At 38.8% G+C, this 26,089-nt stretch overlaps 2 protein-coding genes across 2 annotated transcripts in view; both read left to right on the plus strand.

Annotated features, from left to right (window-relative positions):
* LOC127942456 (GTPase IMAP family member 8-like) overlaps positions 1 to 26,089 on the plus strand; it is a 92,333-nt gene that overhangs the window by 33,495 nt on the left and 32,749 nt on the right. The gene's annotated exons all lie outside the window — the stretch shown is intronic.
* The window catches only part of LOC127942419 (GTPase IMAP family member 8), a 63,251-nt gene that overhangs the window by 20,204 nt on the left and 16,958 nt on the right, over positions 1 to 26,089 (plus strand). The window contains exons 4-7 of the mRNA XM_052538121.1: positions 103 to 144; positions 246 to 950; positions 1,444 to 1,473; positions 1,573 to 2,253. Of these exons, the coding sequence (XP_052394081.1) occupies positions 103 to 144; positions 246 to 950; positions 1,444 to 1,473; positions 1,573 to 2,253 (1,458 nt within the window). The remainder of the gene's footprint in view (positions 1 to 102; positions 145 to 245; positions 951 to 1,443; positions 1,474 to 1,572; positions 2,254 to 26,089) is intronic.

Here is a 26,089-nt window from a genome sequence, read left to right on the forward strand (position 1 = left end):
TGGGTCTCTAGTACTTTATACATCTCTGGTCATGATGATTGTGAAGGTTCAATCATTACATATTTATCACATCTAATATTATATGGGTGATGCTATTTTTAGGGAGCCAAAGGCGACGAAGTCCCAGTGGAGAACGGCCTAACAGTAAGTTCATTAAATTATAGCTATATTATAACCACAGACTTTATTTTTTTATTTTCTAAATATTTTCGTGAAAGAATAAATGAATGTGTTTTGTGTTCCAGTGTGTGATCTGAGGATTGTTCTTCTGGGGAAGAATGTATCAGAAAACAGCAGAGTCAGAAAGTCAATCCTGGGAATAAATGTGCATGAGAGTGATGCACTTATAGAGCAGCACAATGTGCTGAAAATCAGTGAAACAGTGAAGAACAGACACGTCACAGTCATTGACCCTCTTCATCTACTGAATCCTGACATCTCAGATCATCAGATCACACAGACAGTGAGAGAGTGTGTGTTACTGTCTGATCCAGGACCTCTTGTGTTCCTAATCATACTTCAGTATAAAGACTTCACCGAGGAGGACCTGAGAAAAGTGAAACATGTGCTCAACAAATTCAGTGGAGAAGCGATTAAACGTGTCATCATTGTCATGACTGATGAAGAGAGAGATTACTCATACATGAGTCCAGTAATAAAGCAGACAGCTATTCATCAGTTAATAAAGGAGTGTGGAGAAAGACATTTGGAGTTTGAAAGAGAAAACCCAGAATGGCAATCTGACATATTCAAGAGGTTTGATAAGATACTTCAGGAGAACAAGGAACAATATCTCACATGTGAAATATTTCATGATGCTGAAGGAACATCAGTAGATGAAGAGCAAATATCTCATGGTTCAGTCAGATCAGAGGAAAAATACATAGAGCGTTCTTATTACAAAGATGATGGAAAACTCGAACAGAGCAAGAGAAGTGAAGAAAGTCTAAGTATGTTTTCAGACTGTATCTTCTTATTAGGCTAATGGACTAGAATAACTAAAACTACATTTTAATGATAAAAAAAAAATCTTCCAAATAAAACAGGAGCTTGCATATTCAGTTTGACTATAAGCAGCACATATTTTGTCACTGTTATTAAACTTGTGGGATGTGCCCTGTGTCCTGGAAAGTTTCCAGCAGAGAGAGTTTCAAAAAACCTGTACTGTTAATCATTCTCAATGAATAAAGTGTACATGTAAATAATGTATAATGAAAAACTCAAAGGAAGTGAACTGGAACAAGAACTCAAGAATTAATTAAGGAACTAGGAGCAGCTTTAATGCTTTTGGACCAAATAACTAAATAAAAAATGCTTAGAAAATAAAAGCAACAACAACAAAACAGTTTATATGAAAAATGATTGCAGAATGGCAGAATACAGCATAACTATTTGTACAATGTCAGACATTCATGTTTTTTTGTTTTTGTTTGTTTTTTACAGTTGATATAAGAGAGTGGATTCACTCCAACTGTAAGTTGAAGCAACTATTGGAAGTTAAGAATTTCATATTCTAAAATGTGGTTGTTGTTTACGGAAGTCTAATGTTTTTAATATGTTTTTCGGTGCCAGCTAATTTCTCTGGAAAACAGAAGCTGAACCTGGTTCTGTGTGGAAGTGATCCAACATTTAAAGTCTCTGTGTCCAAACTTTTACATGGAAAAACTATAAAATCTTCACATCAGAGAGAGAGCAGTGAAGAGTGTGTGAAGAAAGATGAGAAGATTCATGGTCGTCAGATCAGTGTGATAGAGCTTCCAGCTCTGTCTCGTCTCTCAGAGGAGGAAGTGATGCGTGAGACTCTCAGCTGTGTGTCTCTCTGTCATCCTGGAGTTCATGTTTTCCTCCTCATTGTTCCTGTTGGTCCACTGACAGATGAAGACAAAACAGAAATAGAGAAGATACAGAAGAACTTTTATTCCAGAGAGCATTTCATAGTAATGTTTATCAGTGAAGGCACTGTTAAAAGTCCAGTGACAGACTTCATAAAAAAAAGCCCAGAATCTCAGAGGTTAATCAGTCATTGTGGAGGTCAGTACTGCGTGATGGGTTTAAAAGAGCATGAAAGCGCAAGACAGATCCCAGAACTACTGGATTATATTGAGAACATGAAGACTGAACCATATTCACTTCAGATGTACATGAAGGCTCAGGAGAACAGAGTCAGATGTGAAACAGAGGAGAAATATGAAGAGAAATTGATGAAGATGGAGGATGAAATCAAAGAGTTAAAGCAGAAGATTCAGTCAGGAGGTGAGGATTTTTTCATCATCAGAATGTAGAAACAGTTCGCTCACAATGATGTGTGTTCTCTAAGTCTGTTGTTAGAGGTTTCTCATGGATTGTCAGTGAAGAAAGTCTGTAGCTTCATGCCTTTTATATTTAAAAGGATAGTTCAACTAAAATGGAAATATGCTGCTAAATGTTTCACCCCCAGGCCATCCAAGATGTATAGGTGGATTTTTTTCTAAAGTAGAACAGTAAAGAAAGTGATTCATACACTGTATGTCTGTGGCTGCTGGACTCTGAACTTAAAAAATATATATAGAGAGAGATTTTTATATATATATATATATATATATATATATATATATATATATATATATATATATAGAGAGAGAGAGAGAGAGAGAGAGAGAGAGAGAGAGAGAATTGAATTTGAATTTGAAAAATAACTTTAATTCACAATCATCTTAATACACACAACATAAAACAAGCTGACAACAGGAAAAAAAAACTCCCTTGCAATACCAAATCTTCTCAAAAGTAAACAGATCATTCATATTTTTATAAAACTTGTAATCAATCAGCACTCTTGATTTTACCAATGTTAAAAAAGTGTCAATGATGTTTTGCCCATGTTTCTGTTCAATTTTATCCCTTCTAGTAATATATATTGCCATTTTTGCATACCCAATTATAAAATTCAGTAACTGACAAAAGTACTTATTTTTTTTACTATATTTAAAACCCAAAATAAACACAGTTTCCGTAAACAATTCATTAAAACCACAAAAACATTTTTCTAAAAAAACAAATAAAGGTATTAATCTAGCACATTGTACGAATGCATGAAAAATTGTTTCTCTTTGTAAACAGAAGGGACAATCATCATTAACTTCCACATTTAAAATCGAAACAAAAGAATTAACAGCTAAAATTCCATGAAGAATTCTCCATTGCAAATCCCCAACCTTTTTTGATAATGGCGGTTTATATAATACTCTCCATTCTGGTTTTTCATTTTCCTTTAAGCAAAAAAAAGATCTCCACGGTGTATCTGTTTTTCTTGCCAAATGATTCTTATTAAAACCCATTACACAGGCTCCATACAGTATTTTTCCTCTAGTAGATATTACGTCCAACCACTGGGAGTCCCAAGTTTTAAAAGGAAAACCATTAAAACCATCCAACTTTGGTGAGATCATCAAACAAGGGAAAAAATCACTTTCATCAGGAATGGACACTCCAGAAAAATAATCTTTCAACATTAAAACCTCTTCTGTTGTGAGGGTAGACTTTAACTTAGCTAAAAGAATTGCAACTAATCGAACAGATCTAGTGCCTAAAAAATCAGCTACTTTAACAGCATTGTCCAATTTCTCCCCAGCTATGTCCAGCAAATGTCTTAAAATAATCACTTTTGATTCTTTAAGCTTAAAACCACAATTATTGTCATTCACATCTAGCCGAGCTCCAAGAATTAAAGGTTCCTCCAGAAGCCAGTGAAGTGAGTTCGGGTTTTCAGATTTCTGAATATAAAAGAGACTCCAAACTTTAAAAAGACTCTTATAAAAAGGTGGAAATACAGACAAGTCCATTTTTAAAGGGTTTAGTAGAAACAGATGTTTGTTTAGTCCGAAACCTCCAAAACTTTGCAAGACAATATGGGCCATTACCCTCCAGCTGACATCTGATGCACCGTCTACAAGTCTCTGCAGAAACTGCAAACGAAAAGCAGCAGTTCTGCTCTGTAAATGAATCAGCCCTTGTCCTCCTTCTTCTTTCGGTAGATAAAGAACACTCTGCCGAATCCAGTGTAGTTTATCCCAGAAAAAGTCTACAATAATCGCTTGTATTTTCATTAGAAGTTGAGGAGGAGGATCAACACACGCCAATTTATGCCACAGTGAAGACGCGGAGCAGCCACTTCCATTTTTCCAAACGTCCTTTGATTTTTTCAACAACTCCTTCCCAATTCTTTTGTTGAGTCGTGTCATCACCTAAAAAAAACTCCCAAATATTTTAAACCACCTTCACCCCAGACCAAACCTTCTGGTATTTTTGGTTTACCATTTTTCCATTTACCAACCAAAAGTGTTTCACATTTCTTCCAATTCAATTTTGCCGAAGAAACAAGAGTAAAATCATTAATTAGATTAAATAAACTTTGCACATCTTTTTGTCCACTTACAAACACCATTACATCGTCAGCATAAGCAGATAAACATATATTTTTACTACAGTTAGGCAAATGTAATCCATCAATTTTTTCCCTTATTTTTTGTAATAAAGGTTCGATGGCCAAGGCATACAACATTCCAGATAGAGAGCACCCTTGTCTTACACCTCTTTTAACCTGAAATGGAGCACATAAACCGCCATTAATCTTCAATACACTTTCAATTTCACTATAGAGTGCCTGGACCATCATAATAAAATCTTTTTTAAAACCAAACGCTGCTAAAGTTTTCCACAAATAGGGGTGCTCAACCCTATCAAAAGCTTTCTCTTGGTCCAGTGAAATCATTCCAAAATCCAAATCCAGCAATTTTGACACCTCGAAAGCATCCCGAACTAAAGAGATGTTATCAACAATGGATCTGCGCGGAATACAGTAAGACTGGTCTGGATGTATTACTTGCCTTATTACTTCAGCCAATCTGTTTGCCAAAGCCTTAGAGAGCAGTTTATAATCACAACAAAGAAGTGATACAGGGCGCCAGTTCTTTATGTCTGTCAAGTCTCCTTTCTTTGGTATTAGCGTTATCACTGCTCTCCTGCAGCTCAACGGCAACATACTTTTTGCCAGACTATCACTCAGCACCTGTAACAAATCCGCTCCCATCTCTGCCCAGAAGGACTTGTAAAAGTCAATTGGAAGGCCGTCAATCCCAGGAGCTTTTCCCGACTCCATTTCATGAAGGGCCTTATATAACTCTCCCAGACTTAGCCCGCCTGAAAGAGCCACATTACCTTCTTCTGACATCTTTGGTAGGGAATTAAAAAAGTTACTGTCCTCATCACCTTCCATTGCATACTCACTTCTATACAAATCTTTGTAAAAATCAACTGCTCTCTTTCGAATATCACTAGGGTTCAACAAAAAATGACCCTCTTCTGATCGCAAGGCTTTAAACAATCTCTTCTGCCCATTTTTTTCTCTAAACAGAAAAAATGTTTTGACGGTGCATCCATATGATTTATATTTTGGAATCTTGATCTGACCAATGCGCCCTGTGTTCTGTATTCCAGCAGATCCGCTAACTGAGCTTTCTTTTTAAAAAATAGTTCCCAATGATTACTTGTACCAGTTGATTCAGCTATTTTTTTACACTCACTTAATTCATTCTCCAAAGTTTCCAGAGATCTTTTAAACTCTATAGTGACGTTGCGAGTGTATTGTTGACAAAACTGTCTAATTTTAACTTTACCAATGTCCCACCACTGTTGTATTGATCTAAAATTAGTCTTTGATTTTCTATAATTCTGCCAAAAATATTTAAAAGAATCTCTAAAAAAACTATCATTCAATAAAGAAATATTTAAATGCCAATAGGCGCTGCTAGGTTTAAATGAATTTAAAATAAAATTACATTGTACCATACTATGATCAGAAAAACCTATTGGGATTATAGAGCAATTCTTGAAAATATTAAACTGATGTGTAAAACCATACAACCTATCTAATCTGGCAAGGGAAATCATGTTTTCCCTCACATGAACCCATGTATATTGTCTTATATTTCCGTTTGACTGTCTCCAAATATCACAAAGATCAAACTTCTTAATGAAATGAATAAGACGTTTCTGAGACAACAAATGGGGTTTTACGTGGTTCCTATCCATCATATTTTCTGTGCAATTAAAATCTCCCCCCAAAAACAAATATTCCTCTTCCGAGCAATTTTGTAAAGTAGTACCCAATAAGTCTAAGAACAACAATCTTTCCATAGGGACTGTTGGAGCATAAATACAGATTATAATTAAAATATAACTTTCATAAACAGCTCTGATTTTTATTAGTCTTCCTTTCACAACTTCATCAATAACATAAGAAATTTGATTAAAACTCTTAGAAAAAATTACTGCAACTCCTGCACTTATTGAAGTGTTATGGCTTAAAACAGTCAGCCCCTCAAATTCTTTTTCCCAATCTGCTGCATTCCCCCCTTCACTATGTGTTTCTTGTAACATTAAAATATCAAGATTCTTCTGTTTCATTAATTCATTTATCATTCCTCTTTTCTTAATGTCTCTAGCACCCTTTATATTCAGGGTTGCTAGACGAACTTCACTCATGACAGAGAGGAGTAAAAAAAGCCCCCAAAAAACCACACTCATTAATGTGGAACATGAGCTTAACTTATTCAGCATCATTCTTGAGTTTCTCTACATTCCTCACCAATTTTTTAAACGATATACTTCTTTATTTGTGAAGCAACCTTCAACCATTAAATTCCTCGTTTTCTTAACAAACTGTGTTACATTAGGGAAATACTCTTGTACACACACCCCTCTCTTGTTCTTCGTTGACTTAAGGAATAATTTGATCTCTTCAGCATCATAGCTACGAACAGAGAAATCACTCAGAGACAACGCCACACTAGAATCTGATGATTCACCTTCACTTTCTGTTTCATTATCATCGTTACCAAATAAGTCAGCTTTCTTCACAACTTTCTTATTTTGAGACTTATCACTCATTTTTTCTTTTTCGAGGTGTTTTGAACAATTCTGTTCCTGTCTCCATCTCCACTTCCACACAATCAATTCCACTCTTAACCTGATTAACATCAGTCCCAGTAGTACCACCTTCTTTTTCTTTTTCAGGACGTTTTGATTGTTTTACATCAGATATCATATCAACTTTGTCTTTCTTTTCTGAATCTATACCAGACACATCAACAGAGTTTATTCCAGCTAACTTCTTGGAAATCACCACTTCAGTCTCCTTATTGTGGTCACCTTGCACCTCTGAGCTCAGTGAAACTATACCAGCTTCTCTACTCGTGCTTGGATTGGAGACCATGTCTCCTTTCTCAGTGACTTTCTTTTCTGAGCAGTTACGAATTAGGTGACCCGTTTTTCCACAAGAAAAGCACCTGGTTTTAGCAGTTGTTACAAAAATGATGTAATCAAATTCATCAGCCTTAAAACTAAGTTTAAGATCCAATTCCTCATCATCCTGAATTATCATGTATGCAAATCTCCTGAACGACACAATATGTTTCAAAAGGGGAGAATCCGTGCTAATCGGGATTTTTTAAATTGGGGATACCAATTTTCCATATCGTGATAAAGCTTCTGTTATTATTTCGTCACTGAGAAAGGGGGGAACATTAGATAAGGTGACCCTCTTAGAAGGTAGTGAAAGGGGAAGAACAGGAACAAACTCGCCACTAATTACAATCCCACGCTCAACTACTTCATTCACCTTTTCAACATTACTAAGAAAAATCACCATAGCGTTATTCATTCTCGATGCAGATAGAATACAACCATGTCCTACAACTTCGCCGATCGCTAAACAAATGTCCTCTACACTCGCCGCCAACGCCACTTTGACCGCATTGCGTCGCGTGAGTGTAGACAAAACCTGTGTAGCTGGGCTCGACAAACTAACAAACAAACAAAGAAAAAAGGCGGAAAAAGCAAAGATTTTTAGACACAAAAATCCACTTCACTCACCTGGCTCGCAATACACCACTCAAGCGCTCAAACACCCAAACATTTACTCACGCAAACCGCTCTCCTCAACGCACCTGCACCTGCATCCACTCCCTCGCGCAACAGTCACACCGGAAAGTGAGACAGAGAGAGAGAGAGAGAGAGAGAGAGAGAGGTTTTACAAAACTTTATTTAAAACAACACTAAATCTTCAACAATTCACATTATATAGAAGAAATAATTTTTTTACAAAAATTACATTTGCAAAACCAGATGTCCATCAGAAACAACACACAAAACCTCATTAACACACCACAGATCACTGAAACCCGTCTCATTGTTTACAAGACTATAATATACAAATTCTATCTTTAGTCTGCCAGCTACTAATTTCTTAAACATCACTTCAACATTAGTACTATTTAACTGTAAACCTCGATTTTTCCTGGTTTTCCATATTGTCAATTTCGCAGTTCCTATTAAATAATTTAACAGACACATCTTCCTTCTTTTTGAAAAATTATATTTCACACCCCCTATAAAAACTTCCTCTGAGAATTCTTCACCCAAAGCTTGAAACAGTCTACTAAGAACATCAAAAAGACCTTCCAATCTTTTACATTTTAAAAACAAATGTTCTAAATTCTCTTCCTCCCCACAGAACCTACATCCCACCCCTACTACTGGGTTCAGGTGTGCCACATGTTTGTCCGTAGCTATTGCACCATGAATTATTCTCCATTGAAGATCCGCTGTTCTTTTCTCGATTGGAGGTTTATACAGAGTTCTCCATCTATCTCTTACAAGAAAGTCTGCCTTCAACAAAACTGGCCACCTTGAGATCTTTTGTCCTCTGAGTAACACTTGATGTAAAACTTTTACTGCAGTGTTATATATGGCTTTCTTTGATGTTGTTTTAAACAAATCCAGTTGTGGAGTTTTAAAAGACAAAATTGAACCTGTGGATTCATCCTCTTGTCTTTCACCGACGACAGCAGCAACTCTTATTTTTGGAAAGTCCGGTTCATTACTTGGGTCTGACAGAAATCCTTGTCCAATGCTTTTCCTATAACCACTTGGTAATGCATTGACAATTTCTTCCACCAGCTTTTCCGTCAAGCGTGAGGACTTTAATCCTGTCAATTCTTTCAAGGTTTCCACAGATTCCCATCGGTCATTATTTAAAAGTTGCCCCAACTTCACAATGCCATGTCTTTGTAAACATGCACGCACGCTTACAGCTGACAAAAGTCTTGCCTGAATCATTGGGTTGAAAAACAAGCATTCCTCTCGTATCCAACTCCCAGATTCATCAACATCTCTTTCCACTTTAAAAACAGTTCTCCAAGAGTGCAACATTGACCGGTAAAAAGGTGTAATTTCGGACAGATTCACTTTATGCAGTTCCATTAAAAACAGATGTCTATCTAATTTAAGACCACCTGCTTTTTGTAGAATCATTTTTGCAGTCTCAGTCCAAGCTAAATCCTTACAATACAGAAACCTCTGTGCTGCTTGTATTCTAAAAGCAGAGATCTTGCTCCGCACATCCACCAGACCTTGACCTCCCTCGTACACTGGAAGGTAGAGAGCTGCCGCTTGAAAAAATCCACAAATATCCTCTGTATTTTGCAAATCAATTCTTCAGGTGGTTCCATTACAATGAGTCTATGCCATAAAGTTGAGGCAGCCAGATTGTTCACAACTAGAACTCTTCCTCTGTATGACATCAATGGTAATAGCGATTTCCATTTAAACAATCGGGCAGACACCTTTTCCAGCATTCCCTCCCAATTTCTATTCTGAAATTGCTTATTTCCAAAAAAACACCCAAGCATTTTCAGCCCATCCCTTTGCCACAACAATCCACCAGGTAGTTTTGGAGGTCCTTGCCCACCCTTCCACTGACCAATAATAAGTCCCTCACTTTTTCCCCAATTTACCCTAGCTGAAGATGCCTTTCCATAATTTCTCATTGTTTCAGTTAAAATATTAACATCATTTTGATTTGAAATAAAAACAGTTACATCATCAGCATAAGCTGATATGGAGATTCCACGCATGACATTAATTCCACTGAGATCTCTTCTTAGCCTGCACAGCAAAGGCTCAATAACAAGGCTATATAATTGTCCAGACAGTGGACAGCCTTGCCTGATCCCTTTTAACACAGGTATTGGTGCACTCAATCCTCCACCAGCTTTCACAATCACAAACACTTCAGAATATAACAGTTGAATATAAGATATAAAATTCTTTCCAAACCCAAAATTTTTCAAAACCTCATAAAGATATGTGTGATTAACTCTATCGAAAGCCTTCTCTTGGTCTAACGACAGAACACCCAGGTCAACATTATTGAATTGATTAAGATCAATGACATCTCTTAACAAAAAAAGATTGTCCAAAATTGACCTATTAGGAATACAGTATGTTTGATCCCTGTGAACTAATACTTCCAAAACATGTTTCAACCTATTTGCTAAACATTTTGAAATTATTTTATAGTCCATGCACAATAAAGAGACAGGTCTCCAGTTCTTTAGCAGGCACAAATCCCCCTTTTTAGGGAGCAAGGAAAGGACTGCTCTTCGACAGCTTACAGGAAGTACCTTATTCCTTACACTTTCCAATAAAACTTCATACAAGTCACTTCCAAGTACATTCCAGAATGTCTGATAAAACTCTGCCGGCAAGCCATCAATCCCTGGTGAACGGCCATTTGATAACTGTCTCATTGCCTCGGTGATCTCCTGGAAAGTAATCTGTCCATCCAAGGATTCCTTCTGTTCAATTGTCAATTTCGGTAGATCACTCAGCAAATCAGACATACATTCAAGATCACAAGTCTCAACATCATACAGATCCGTATAGAAATTGACTGCCAGTTTCCTTATTTCCAATGGGTCAGAGGTTATGGCCCCGTCAGGCCGCCGAAGATGATACATTTGCTTTTGCTGCACACTTTTCTTTTCAAGATTAAAAAAATATGAGGAAGGAGCATCCATGTCTTTAATAGAACAAATTCTTGCTCTTATTAATGCTCCTTTCACTTGTTCTTGTAATAATGAACCAAGTTCTTTCTTTTTATTCAAATGTTCATTTTTTATCCTTCCATCATCCTTATTAATCACAAGAATATTCTCCAAAGATTGTATATCCCTTTGAAGTTTTTGTACCGCTGCTTTCACCATGGAAGTAGAATGTGAACTATAATTCTGACAAAAGGTTCTTATGTTTGCTTTACCGACCTCCCACCACATAAGCACGTTTTCAAAAGAAACCTTTTTTAACTTCCAGTCATTCCAAAAGAATATAAAATTCTCACAAAATAAAGCATCTTGTAATAGTTTAGTATTAAAATGCCAAAAATAGTTTGGTTTTGAAGTTTTTTTCATATTCAAAGTAAACAATATCAAATGGTGATCTGAAAAACCAACGGGAAAAATAGAAACCTCAGCTATTTTATTATTCCATTCTTTACCTATATAAAATCTATCTAATCTAGCTCCGCTTACCCTATTATTAGATGCTTTGAGCCAAGTATACTGTTTTCTTCTTCTCCAAATATCTATTAAATCAAACTTTTTAAAAATTTTTAACAATACAACACTTGACTCATGATGGGGTTCTTCTCCCTTTTCTATCAAGAATAAAATCAATAGTGCAATTCCAGTCACCTCCAATGATTGTACAAACATCGTCATCAATTTTTTGAATAGCACTCCTCAATTGTAAAAAAGACCTCACACGCTCAGGTCCATTGTTGGATGCATAAACATTTATCAGTACAAATACAAATCCCTCATATTTGATTTTTAACAACAATATTCTTCCTTTTACAATTTCTTCAACAGCTAAAATATTAACATTCATTCCTTTAGCAAATAAAATGGCTATGCCAGCACTCATATTTGTCCCATGACTTAAAACACTCGTTCCTTCCCACCATCTACTCCATTCAGATTCATTGTCTACACTTGAGTGTGTTTCCTGTAAGAAAGCTACATTAATTTTTTTAATACCAAATAACTCCGATACCATTGCTAATTTATTACCATCTCTACCCCCATTAATATTTAAAGAGCCAACCCTCAACAGCTCCATGGAAGAAAGAAAATATAAAGAGGATAGAAAAAGAACAAAAAAACAAAGAGAAATGTTCACCACATGTGACTTAAACATTTGATTTGTTTTGAGAAACGCTTATTTTATCCCTTCTTAGCTTTGTTAACATCTTCTTCAACCTGAATCTTTTTTGTTTGCTTAACGCATCAAAGCTAACATTTCTCTGCAACAATTTCACTGTATGTATGAATTTATTCTCATCAGGAAAAAATTCTTTAACTTCAACAGTTCTTCCAAAGGTCTCATCCAGGAAGTTATTTATATCTTGCAATTTATACACATCGTCCACACTTCCACACTGTGATCCAATGTCAGATATATCAGAGAAAGCATCATCATCTCTCATCCCCGAATCAGCATCACACATTTCACCAGAATTAGACATTTCAGAATTTTCATTAAAAACCCTTTCAACGCTAACCGTAGCTACATCATCATTCAGTACACTAGCGTCCTCCAATTCAGAAATATCATTATTTTTACCAGAATAAACCATTTCATGGACATTCTCAGTCTGACTTTCACTCACTCCATTACTGTCGATGTTCCTCTGTGATCCAGCTTGAGGCTGCACATCCTCAGAAGCTGACTTGCTGCTCTCACCAGCAGTAGAAGTACTAGGCCTAACTTCAAGTTCACTAACCTGGGCCTTGTGTGGACATGCGTGCCGTTTATGCCCAATGTCCCCGCACTCAAAACATTTCAGACTACCCGTGTTTGCGTAAATAAAATACGCTTTCCCTTCATGCATGACTCTGAACGAAATGTCCAGCTCTGGTTCATTTAAGAACATAAACACCTGCCGCCTGAAAGACATAACGTGTTTAAGAGCAGCGTTTTTACACCCCAGCGGGATCATCTTAATCTCACTAGCCTTTTTTCCATATCGCGACAAAGCTTTCTCAATTTCGTCATTTCTAATAAAATGCGGCACATTGGATATCGTAACTCTCGTTGTCGGAGCAACAAGCGGTGAGATAATAAGAAAATCACCACTTACCACAATTCCGTCGCTTATCAACTGATTTACTATGTCTTCCTTCTCGACAAAAACCACCACTGCTTTATTCATCCTGGATGCTGTAGTAATGTTCTCATACCCAACTCTTTCACCGATTGCCAGCAACACGTCTTCAACAGTGACGCCCTGAGCTGGTACACACCTGATTCCATGGCGGAGCGACACCTGTGACACTGTCCTCGCAGGGACAGACGCCATCCCAGTGCTGCCTCAAAAACTCACAAACACTCACAAAACAAATCAGATGTTATTTTTAGAAAAACAACCAAACATTCATAGACTTAGAAACATAAAAAAAACAAACAAACCAAAAAAACAAACAAAATATATGTGGAAAAAAAAAACCCAAAATCAGCCTTCCTCTCCTCGTGAACACCCTCACACGTACCCCAACCCTTCCCAGCATGCACCGAGAGAGAGAGAGAGAGAGAGGATTAAATTACTTTATTTATACCATACAGGTAAAACCAAACTGTGTAACACTTTTACATTCATACAATTCATAAATCACAATTTAAACTTTGATCACAACAAAATAGTTAAAAACTGACCACTAAATCATAATTTTCATTAACTGTGCATAGTACCTCATTTACAGCCCATATATTTACAAACATTGGCAAGCATCCTACAAGTTTATAGTATGCATATTCAATCTTAAGTTTTGATTTCACCAACCCCATAAACATGAACAAGGGATCTAAACTGTCTTTGCCCAACATCTTTGTTTTCCAAATAGCCAACTTGGCAATACCAAACACATAATTTCATAAAACCAAAGCATTTTTGTGACTGAGTATTTTGGTCCACATATAAACAGTTGATAAGAAAAATCTTCACATATGGCTGATGCCCAATGGGTTAAAACAGTGAACAAATTTCCCAGCCGTGCACATTGCACAAACAAATGAAAAACAGATTCACTTTCAGAACAAAAAGTACATCCCTCTGTTGTATTTGGATTGAGGTGCACCACATGTCTATTCGTTGCACCATGAACTATTCTCCATTGCAAATCGCCTGTTCGTTTGTCAATTGGGCGATTATACAATGACCGCCAACAGCCTTTTGGGGAGGTATTATCTCTAAAAATTCAGTCCATCTAGATGAAGTCACTCCAGACAAAAATTGTGCATTGGTTATTTTGACACAAGTCACATTTAATGCCGTCTTCTCAGCAGACTCAAAACTGCCCAGTTGAGGAGTATTGAAAGACAATATAAGGTTTTCCTTCTCCTGCCATTGTCCTGAATTAGCAGTTACCATTAAGTTTAATTAAATCGAGTAGATTTTATCCCAGTTCTCTCACTCAGATTGTCTAAACTGATACTTAGAAGATGGCCCAATTTCACACATCCAGCTGTTATCAGTCGTGATGTCACATTTGCGCAGCATAAATGTCTAGAGGGTAAAAATGGATTAAAAAACAATGGTTCTTCAAAAAGCCAATGACTTGCACTCATTTCAGCTGATCTTGACACACAAAATACTTTCCAAGCTTCCATCAAAGACCTGTAGAAGGGGGTCAGATCTATTAAATTTGTTTAATTTAAGTCCATTAGGAACAAGTGTCTATCAATTGCCATATTTCCTGCCTTTCTTAACAATGCAACTGCTGTATTTTGCCAAGCAATATCATTGGTGTAAAGTGGTCTTTTAACAGCTTGCAGGCAAAATGCCATAAGTCTAGATTTGATGTCCACAAGATTTGATGCCCCCCTTCTTGAACTGGCAAACCCAATGCTGTCCAGACCAGAAGAATGTCTCTAGTTTCCTTTGGATTTCTTTAATTAATCCAGCAGGTGGTTGTAGCACAATAAATCTGTGCCACAAAGCGGAAGCAATTAAATTATAAGCAACTTAAACTCTCCCCCTATAAGACATCTGTGGCAACAGCCATCTCCATTTCGACAGTCAGGTGCACACTCTCTCTAATGCTCCTTCCCAGTTCTGTTTTTGATACTCCTCAGATCCCAAAAGCGCACCCAAAATTTTTAATCCCCTTGTGTTCCAACTTAAACTACTGGGTAGTTTTGGAAACCTTTTTAAACCTCTATAACCTGCCCAAAAGGCTTCAGTCTTTTCCCAGTTTACTTTGGCTGATGACGTCTTTTCATACATGTCAATTGTCTTAATTAAAACATCAATAACAATTCGATCATTGACAAAAATTGTGACATCATCAGCATAAGCAGTAACCATAATGCTTGAAACCTGAGGCATAATGGGTATTGAAAAGCCAGTTAAAGCTTTTCGTATATGAAGGAGAAAAGGTTCAATTGCAATACTGTACAATTGTCCTGTTAAGGGACAGCCTTGTCTGATACCTCTTGAAACTGAAATGGGCCTGCTTAAGCCACCACCCAGCTTAACCATCCAAGAAGCTCCATTATATAAAAGTTGAATCCATTTTATAAATTTTTTACCAAAACTTTCAAGTAAATTAAAGCGGTAGTTATGTCTACACGATCAAATGCTTTTTCTTGATCTAATGTTAATACTCCAATCTCTTCATTATATGTTTTACAAATATCCAAGACATCTCTCACCAGGAAAAAATTGTCCATTATTGATCGGTTTGGGATACAGTAGGTTTGGTCTTGGTGGATTATGAAATGTAGATACTTCTTAAGTCTGTTATCAATACATTTAGATTTAAGTTTGTATTCTGTTGTAAACAAGGCGACAGGTCTCTAGTTTTTTAGGAGAGTTAAGTTTCCCTTTTTTGGTAAAAGAGACAATACAGCACGTTGACATGAAGTTGGTAAAAATCCATCTCTGTAACTTTAACAAAATACTCCAAAGAGGTCCATACCAATGCATTTCCAAAAATGTTTATAAAATTCAGAAGTCAGTCCATCAATGCCAGGAGAACGGCAAGGTTTTAACTGTCCAAGAGCATCACTGAGTTCATGAAAATAAATTTTATTTTCCAAAGCAGTCTTTGATTTACAGTCTATCTTTGGCAGATCTTGACACAGCTGTGCAGCACAATCAGAGTTACATTCATCAGCCTTATATAGTCAAGAATAAAAATCAACAGCATGACGACGCATTTCTGTAATGTTGGTTATTTTCCCATCAGGAAGGCGCAAACATGTCATTTGTTTGTGCTGTGCCACTGATCTTTCCAGATTAAAAAAGAAAGTACTTGAAGCATCCATTTCAGCAACTGATGTAAACCGTGCCCTTACCAATGCTGCCTTCACCCTTTCATTCAATAAAGAACTTAACTGTGACTTCTTCTGCTGCAAATTATTTATCATAGTTTGATCATTTCTTTGTAATGCAGCAGTTTCTATAGAATCTATGTCTTTTTCAAGTCTTTGAACTGTTTCTCCTTCTATGACAGTGGAATGAATATGCAGTATATTGTGGACAATATGTTCTAATATGAATTTTGCCAACTTCCCACCACTGCTTTAAATTTTCAAAAACCTTCTTGGTTCTCCATTGATTCCAAAAAGTTATAAAATGTTTGCAAAAAGATACATCTTGCAATAATTTAGCATTGAAATGCCAATATGTGAGTGAGTGTACCATATTAATTGAAATAAACACCAGGTGGTGATCAGAAAATCCCACAGGACAAATACAACAATCAATGATTCTAAGTGCTTTAAGTGGGACGGTACGCACCGGTACTCAGTACCGCCACTTCCAAAAATAGCTCTTGAGCGTACCGCCACCTCTCCGTGTGACCAGAACGTGCTTTTAGCGTACTGTTACGCTCATTTGGACATCTGTTTAAATAGAGATTTTAATTTTTTGCCTGCGCTGCTGCTTTTCAGAGCGCCCTTCACAATGCAAGCTTCCTAATTCGTCCCACCGAGAGCAAAGACTACATTACCCATACACCCTTGAATTTTACAATTTAAAAGCACATGTATCGCTTTCGCCGCTGTCAGTAATAACTCAGCATGACCAGAGAGGGTGTGTGAAATGCGCATACTCAGCTCGATAAGATATATATATATTAGGGGTGTAACGATACGTGTATTCGTATTGAACCGTTCGGTACGACGCTTTCGGTTCGGTACGCGGTACGCATTATGTATACCGAACGGTTCGTTGGAGTAATTAATTATATTTGAAAAAAAAAAAAAAAGAGAGAGAAAGAAATATAATGATATGCGTTCAACAAGGTAGCCCAATAACCCAAACAACGTAACAGGCAACGCCCCTGACACTCCCGAAGAAGAAAAAAACACCATCTTATATGTTTATGTTAGGCTACTCAGCAGGCGCTCGCTCACTCAGTACACGCTGAAGGCTCGTTGCAAAATAGCCAATGCGTTTAACAGACTAGAAATGAGAAGATCCCCCAATAACCAACAGGTCTGGTGTTTGGGTGCACTTTGGATTCCCTTTAAGCTATAATGGTGATGGCAAGAGAGTGGTGGATAAAAAAACAACGGTATGTCGCATCTGCAACATGACAGGGTACACCAGCGGGAATACAAAAAAAAAAAAAAAAAAAAACCAGCGGGAATATCTGGGATATATGGGTCAGTACTATCTGGGAAAAGACGGAAAAAAAGGAGAAACATGCACGCAGCAAACTATCCCTGCAGCATTTAGACACTATAGCTTACAGGGAATCCAACCCAAACACCAGACCTGTTGGTTATTTTAGGATCTTATATTTCTGGTCTGTTAAATGCATTAGACATTTTGCAACGAGCCTTCAGCGCGTGCTGAGTGAGCGAGCGCCTTAGGGGCCGTTCACATATCGTGCCTAAAAACCATAGACAGTAAAAGAAAACGCATGGAAAACGCTAAGCGCGTCTTTCTCCTCCTTTCCAAATCGCTCGGGCAGAAGCGCTCATGAGGCGTCTGTCTTTGCTAAGCAACAATGACGTGCTCTCTCCATGAGACGCGGAAATTTCAGCGAAGGATAAATGGATTTGCAGCTCTAAAAATCGCTTGCAGTAGCTCTGCTACTGAATTTATTTCAAAATTGCAATCCATATACAACTATGATCAGCTGTTCCTTCATCTTGGCTGAGCTCTCAACGTTGTTACGGGAAAGGATGAAGCTGATTGGTTGGTTCTTGTCACATGACCCGCGGTGCGCTTGCGGCATTCTGAAAAGTTGAGATGTTTTTACATTTTGCTGTATCTAAAACGTATCGAACCGAACCGAACCGAACCGAACCGTGACATCAGTGTATCGTATCGAACCGAACCGTGAATTTTGTGAACCGTTACACCCCTAATATATATATATATATATATATATATATATATATATATATATATATATATATATATATATATATATATATATATAGAAAAATTTATCCGTTCCCTCATTTGTCGGATGTGTTGGATGATGGTACGATGAGGGGCCGGCTGCTGCTCCCACGGTTCCCGGGCCACGTTCAAGAGGCCCCGAGGTTGATGGCCGAATAGGAGCTCGAAGGGGGTGAAGCCAGTTGAGGCCTCAGGAACTTTGCGGATCCCAAAGAGCACGTAGGGGATCATGAGGTCCCAATCCCGCTTGTCCTCCGCCGCTACACGTCTGAGCATTTGCTTGAGGGTTTGGTTAAATCTCTCTACGAGCCCATCGGTCTGGGGGTGATAAACGGTGGTCCTCAACTGCTTCACCCGCAGCAGCCGGCAGAGGTCCGCCATTAGCCGGGACATGAAGGGGGTTCCCTGGTCAGTCAGGATCTCCGAGGGGAGGCCGACTCGGCTGGCCAGCAGAAACAGCTCCTGGGCGATGGACTTCGCGGTGGCCTTCCGTAGGGGGACTGCTTCTGGGTACCGGGTGGCATAGTCGATGATGACCAGGATGTGCTCATGCCCTCGGGCAGACTTCGGCAATGGCCCCACTATGTCCATTCCAATCCGCTCGAAGGGCACCTCGATGATAGGCAGCGGGATGAGCGGGCTGGGGGGAGGAGTCCTGGGCGACGTGGCCTGAGAGGTCGGGCAGGCTTGGCAGAACCGCTTTACTTTGGCCTCCAGGCCCAGCCAGTGGAAGCGGTCGCGGATGCGTTGAGTGGTGTTGGCTGCTGCGAGGTGTCCTGCCATGGGGTGGGAATGTGCCAGTTCTAGGATGGTCTCTGTCTTGGCTCGAGGCATGACTAGTAACTTATATCTAAGGTCTATAGGTTTAGATACCTATAGAGGTGCGGTCACAATTTCCTCTACCTTCATCACAGCACGGTCAAAAAGTTTGTTTGACCTTCCATTGCGCACCTGTAACTCATCAGCAGTTGGCTTAAATGTACTCAAAAATACTCATATGCCCTCTAGTGTCACAAACACAAATTACAATGAAATGGCTCCAACATACCTGCCCCTAATTGTTAATGATGTAGGGCATAAACAATTAAATTCATATATTTACATATAAGGAGCCAATCAACAGTTCATTTTACATAAGTGAATTACCTTTTATTTCTTATTATGCAAGAATCAGTGTCCAACGAGTATGCCTTCTCTAAATGGACTGACCTACTGGCCATGCATGTAAAGATTAAGCCATAGAATTTCACACAAGTGCAACCTCTTTTTACATCAATTGGGCCAAAATAATCTACTCCTACATTAGAAAATGGAGGTAGATCTGCAGTTACTCTTTCTGTGGGCATGTCCGCCATTTTTTGCTCTCCTAGCTTACCTTTGTGTGGTTTGCAGAAGGTACAGCTTGAAATAATTTTTCTGGCTGTTGCATTGGCATGGGTAATCCAATATTTCTCTCTTAATTTATAGAGCATGTAGTTTCTCCCACTATGGCCACTTTGCACATGAATATGCCTAAGAATCAGTTTGGAAATATGCTGATCTTTAGATAAAATAACAGGATGTTTCCTTTCTTCAGGCATTGGAGTTTTGCATAACCTCCCACCGATTCTCAGAAATCCATCTTGTAGAATTGGACTTAATTTGTGAATAGAACTGTCTTTTCTGATTCCAGATCTTCCAGATTTCAGTGATGAAATCTCCATGCTAAACTTTTCCCATTGACAGAACTGAATAAAAGCATTTTCCGCCTCGGAAAGGTCATCTGAAGACAAGCACTGTCCAACAAACAAAGCTTTGGTTTGTTGCAACCCTTGTTCCAAGTCATTGGAATTATTTAAAGTGATCAATTGTTTTCTTTGGCGACTTAATTCACGTAGAACTTTCTTTACTTTCAAGATCCATGCAACTGCTGTCTTGAGTATTTTCCAATCAGAAAAGTAATTGATCAGCTTATGGGTTGCATTGTTGGTGTCCTCAACTATTCTGTCCCTGATGCAAGTATGTTGCACCTCAACAGATAGTTAAACAGGATGAGGGTTGAAGAAAAAGTCGAAACCAAAAAAGGTTATTTTTCTGTGTTTTACTTAGAAATCTTCTTTCCCACAACGTACATTTTTGTGAAACTACAATACAAACAGAAAATGTACATTAAGTATTAAGTATGAATAAAAGTAAATAGTAAGAAAGACAACAATAGTCTTCTTTGAAATGTACAGCAAATGTTTTCTTAAATCCTATGAAATACTATTTTTTTAACATGGATGATATTAACTAATCAAACTTACAGATGATGGCCTCTTTGGCATGAAATAACAGAAGAATATATATTTTATCAGAGAGACATCTGCTGCTGCATCACTGCTGTGGAGAAGTGAAAACTAAGATGGCCACCACGACCTCTAACCTAAGTCACATGATGCATCTTAACCAATTAAATAAAACCAAAATTAAATGACTGCATAAATAGTCAGAACATCAACACTTAGAACATTTGTTGAGAGCTCTTTCTTGGGTCCTGGATCATCATCAACAATGTATGATTCAATGTTTTTATTTGACCACTTAAGAACTGGTTATCTTAAAAACTCTGGTCCATTTAACCATCTTTTGTTGGTTATGAGCTGCTGTACAGCCATTCCCCTGGATTCATCACCTGCAGGGTTTTGTGAAGTATGAATATACCTCCACTGTGTCACATCTGAAGCTTCTCTGATCGCAGAGATCCTATTCACCACAAAGCTATGGAATCTCGTTTTCATTCCTTATGTACTTCAGGACAGAGGTGCTATCAGTCCATAAACAAGAATTTTCCGGTTGGAGCTGAATTTGTTCTCTGAGCATTTTGCCAATGTGAATTGCTAGGATTGCAGCCATCAACCCTAAAGTAGGAATGGTAACTGGTTTTAGAGGTGCCACTCTGGCTTTGCCAAGCAGAAAGGAAATGTGAACAACATTGTTACTATTCTGCAGCCTCAAGTAGGTGACAGATCCATATCCACTTCCACTGGCATCTGAAAAATGGTGTAGTTGGGAACTAACCGTTTGTCCAAAATCCCCTGGCTTCAGACATCTTTCAACATTAAAAGTACTTAACTGATCCAAGTCAGCAATCCACTTAACCCACCTTTGTTCAAGAACTCATCATCCCAGTTATGGTTTGTTCTGCACAACTCCTGGAGGATAAGATTGACTGGAAGTGGTGCAAGATATCCTAAAGTATCATACACTGAACTAATCACTGACAATATGCCACGTCTAGCTGGCATTCTTTCTTTGCAAACATTTTTTAAATGCACAGTTTCAATTACCTCTTCATTAAAGCAGTGCTGATTGTATTTTGCAGTTCTCCTCAGGGAGATACATGCACAACTTGGGGATGAAACTGCTCCAAATAAATGAACAGTCATTCTGAAGACAACAACATCTTGTGTTACATCTCCGCCTGGCCACCATAGGAAACGAAGAAAGTCTTTGTCTTCCTCTGCCATTCTGACCTGGTAAAACATTGCTCTGATGTCAGTCATGAAAGCAACACATTCTTGTCTGAACCTCAGAAGAACAACAATTAAAGAGCTTGTCAGATTTGGGCCCTGTAGAAGTTGACTGTTTAATGATGTGCCTTGGTGTTTTGCTCCACAATCAAATACTACTCGTAATTTGCCTTTATGAGGGTGCACCATGATGTGGAATGTACCAAACCTTACCGTCACATCCATCCATGTCTTCCTCTGCCACTCTGACCTGGTAAAACATTGCTCTGATGTCAGTCATGAAAGCAACACATTCTTGTCTGAACCTCAGAAGAACGCCAATTAAAGAGCTTGTCAGGTTTGGGCCCTGTAGAAGTTGACTGTTTAATGATGTGCCTTGGTATTTTGCTCCACAATCAAATACTACTCGTAATTTGCCTTTATGAGTGTGCACCATGATGTGAGATGTACCAAACCTTACCGTCACATCGATCCAATTGATGTTCTGGCACTTTCTCAGCATAGCCTTGGATAATCATATTGTTGAGAAAGTCTGCATATTCTTGTTGAAACTTTAAATTCCTTTCAAACTTTCTCTTTATCCCAACAAGACGCTGTTTGACAATGTTAAAATTGATGGACACAAAAATATCTTTGTTTTTGAAAGGCAGCTTTACACTGTAATGTCCATCTTTAAAGCTCACAGAGATCTCCATGATTTCCATGAATTTTGCATCCTCTCGACATTTCCTCTTTGTCCTCTGACATCTTCTCATTGAAATCATGCTGGTATTGCTTTTCCAATAGCAACTCCAAGGTTTCAACAGAGATCCTATTTACTCTAGCAATATGTTCATTTTGATAACTGCCTAGAGAACCATTAAGGCCCCACTCCAAAAGGGTTGTATGGCATAGGGACCAGCTCCCTGACTATTTACTACTTTCCACAGCTCAAGTAATTTGGAGGCATTGGTACCTATCAACAACTCTACTTCAGCTTGAATCTGTGGAATGTGAATACCATCAAGATATGGCTATTTAGCTAGGTCTTCCTGACTGACCGTGTTAGATTGGTTTACAGGCATTTGCTTCTGTGTGTAAACTTCTGGTAACCCATAAAAATCTTTTCCAGAAAGACTTGAAATCTCCAAGTTGTTTACCACATAGCTTGAGACCGTTGTTTTGGGACTCATTGTAAGCAAGCAAATTTTTGTTTTTTGTCCATTCAGGTGAAGCTTCTTAATCAAACTTTCAGAACAGAAAGTAGAGTTACTGCCTGTGTCCAAAAATGCATAGGTCTGGAAAATCTTGTTGACCATTGCAGACTTTACTTGGACTGGAAGGATAGGTAATATACCACTGCTACCCCCGGCCCCTATATGACCACATGTTTGGGCAGATACAAGCGTGTTGTTGATAGTTGGTCCTACATACTGCTCATTGGTTGTGTTGACAGCTTTATCAACTTTGAACTCTTTAAAATGAAGGTGAAGAACACTGGCGTGTTTTTGGTTGCACACTTTGCAAGTCAAGCGCCTTTTACACTCTTTGCTCAGGTGTCCAACATGTAAGCAACCAAAACAGACAGCTTTTTCCTTTATAAAGTTGACCTTTTCCCTATGTTTCTTCTTTTCAAACTCTTTACATTGCTCCAAAGAATGATTTTGTGAACAGAACAAACAGGTGGTGGAGATACACTTGAACCGGCTGATTGACTGTTCAGCATTTGCCTTTTGGATTTCACCCACAATGGTTTTGTCAACGTTGGTGACACTGGTAGCAAAACTTTCCCCTCTCAACTTAGGCTTTGACTGGGATTGTGATTTCCATTTGTAGACATCTTTGGGTTTACCAATTGTTCTCATCTCTACATTTTGAATGGACCCAAATACTGGATCTGTAATGATTTTAATTTGGTATTCAATGAAGTTGACAACATCACTAAATTTGGCTCCTCGTTTCTGTCGTTCCATGATATCACAAGCAGTTGTTCTCCATTTTTCTCTAAGTTTAAATGGAAGCTTTAAAATTACTGCTCTCATATTTGTTGGCATGTCTAGTTCTTGCATGTACTGTAGATCTGCCATTGCATTGCAACAACCACATAAAAAAAGTGCATAATCTTGAAGAGCTGTAATATCTTCGTACCAGATCATAGGCCATCCAAGCACTTTTTTCATATATGCAGCAGAAACAACTGCTGTTTAAGCATAGCTTTAGCTGTATCATAACCTCTTTCAGGTGCCATATTCATTTAGCTTCGAACTATTTCTCTTGGGCGCCCTCTTGTTTACCTTTCAAGAAAGTACAAGCAGTCACCTTTGTTATTCTTTTTTCCTCCACAAAATGTTTAAAAACTTTGGTAAACAAACTGAATTGCAATGGATCCCCTTCAAACACTGGGATCTCACGTGGTGGCAAGTGTTGATACTTTTGCTGCTGTATTAGCAGGTCTGGTATTCATTGATGTTTTGAAGTATATTCTGTGTGAAACCAAACCTTCGACCATCTACTGAAGATTTTTGAAGGCTGCGATTTTTACATCGATATCCATTTGTTCCTTACGTTTCTCCTACATTTTCAACTGTTGCTCAATATCATGCTTCGCTTTTAAAGACTTTGCTTGAGCGACAAGAGCAGCCTTTTTTTGCTTCAAGCTGAATGCGTGAAAGTTGCACAGAGGCATTGGATTTGCTGGAGCGAGAACTGTGGTGGCTACTTTTGTGGCTTGAAGTGCGACTGCTGACCCTTGTTTCTACATTTGAAACGCTATCACTGGGTTCAATTTCACTGGCAGCATGATCACATTCCTCCTGTAGCTTATCCAACCATTTATTTACCACAGTGCTGAATTCCGCAACCCATAACATTTTTGCTTTAAACCAGGTTTCATGCCTGTCTTTCTCTTCATCAGGCAATAAAACAATCAGAGACTTGTGTGCTTCTTTTGCTTCTTTGCATTGTGTTATAAACTTTTCAAACATACTTCCATCCATCCATCCATCCATCATCTTCCGCTTATTCGGGGCCGGGTCGCAGGGGCAACAGTCTAAGCAGAGACGCCCAGACTTCCCTCTCCCTAGCCACTTCTTCCAGCTCTTCCGAGGGGACCCCGAGGCGTTCCCAGGCCAGCCGGGAGACATAATCCCTCCAGCATGTCCTAGGTCTTCCCCGGGGCCTCCTCCCGGTGAGACGTGCCTAGAACACCTCCCTGGGAAGGTGTCCAGGAGGCATCCGAAATAGATGCCCGAGCCACCTCAGCTGGCTCCTCTCGATGTGGAGGAGCAACGGCTCTACTCTGAGCTCCTCCCGAGTTCAGAGTAGAACTCGGGAGGAGTTCTCCCACAGCTCATGACCATAGATGAGAGTAGGAACGTAGATTGACCGGTAAATAGAGAGCTTTGCCTTACAGCTCAGCTCCTTCTTCACCACGACAGACCGGTACAGCGACCGCATTACTGCAGAAGCTGCACCGATCCGTCTGTCAATCTCACGTTCCATCCTTCCCTCACTCGTGAACAAGACCCCAAGATACCTGAACTCCTCCACTTGAGGCAGGAACTCTCCACCAACCTGAAGTGGGCAATCCACCCTTTTCCGACGGAGAACCATGGCCTCGGACTTGGAGGTGCTGATTCTCATCCCAGCCGATTCACACTCGGCTGCAAACCGTCCCAGTGCACGCTGAAGGTCCTGGTCTGAGGAGGCCAACACGACAACATCATCCGCAAAAAGCAGCGACGAAATCGTATGGTCCCCAAACCGGACACTCTCCGGCCCTTGGCTGCACCTAGAAATTCTGTTCATAAAAATTATAAACAGAACCGGTGACAAAGGGCAGCCCTGCCGGAGTCCAACATGCACCGGGAACAGGTCTGACTTACTGCCGGCAATGCGAACCAAGCTCTTTTTCTTACGGATGATTCAACATTTTCTCCCACTGCATTCTGAGTTTGAGCCTCTTTTCATTCGGATGATTCAACATTATCCTCCTCTGCATTATGAGTTTGAGCCTCATCATGCTCAATTTCAGAATTATGAAACTCCTTTTCATCTGCCATTTTTAAACCTTTAAATACTCACTGCATATTTACATAAACATCACCTCAGACATCATAAACATGGGTAAATAATTATTATTGTTTTGTGCGCACAATTTTTTTTATGGCCATTTACAGTGGCGTAGCAAGTCAGTCCTGGGCCCATATGTAAAAAAAAAAATATGGGCCCCCTTAACTTAAGAACAACTTTGAGTGGGATGCCAGGTGTGAAAAAAAAAAAAAAATGTTTTAAACTACTGATCTTGGCACGATGGCCTAAAATG

Source organism: Carassius gibelio, chromosome A3 (genome assembly GCF_023724105.1).
Source record: "Carassius gibelio isolate Cgi1373 ecotype wild population from Czech Republic chromosome A3, carGib1.2-hapl.c, whole genome shotgun sequence".
In the NCBI taxonomy this organism is placed as follows: domain Eukaryota; kingdom Metazoa; phylum Chordata; class Actinopteri; order Cypriniformes; family Cyprinidae; genus Carassius; species Carassius gibelio.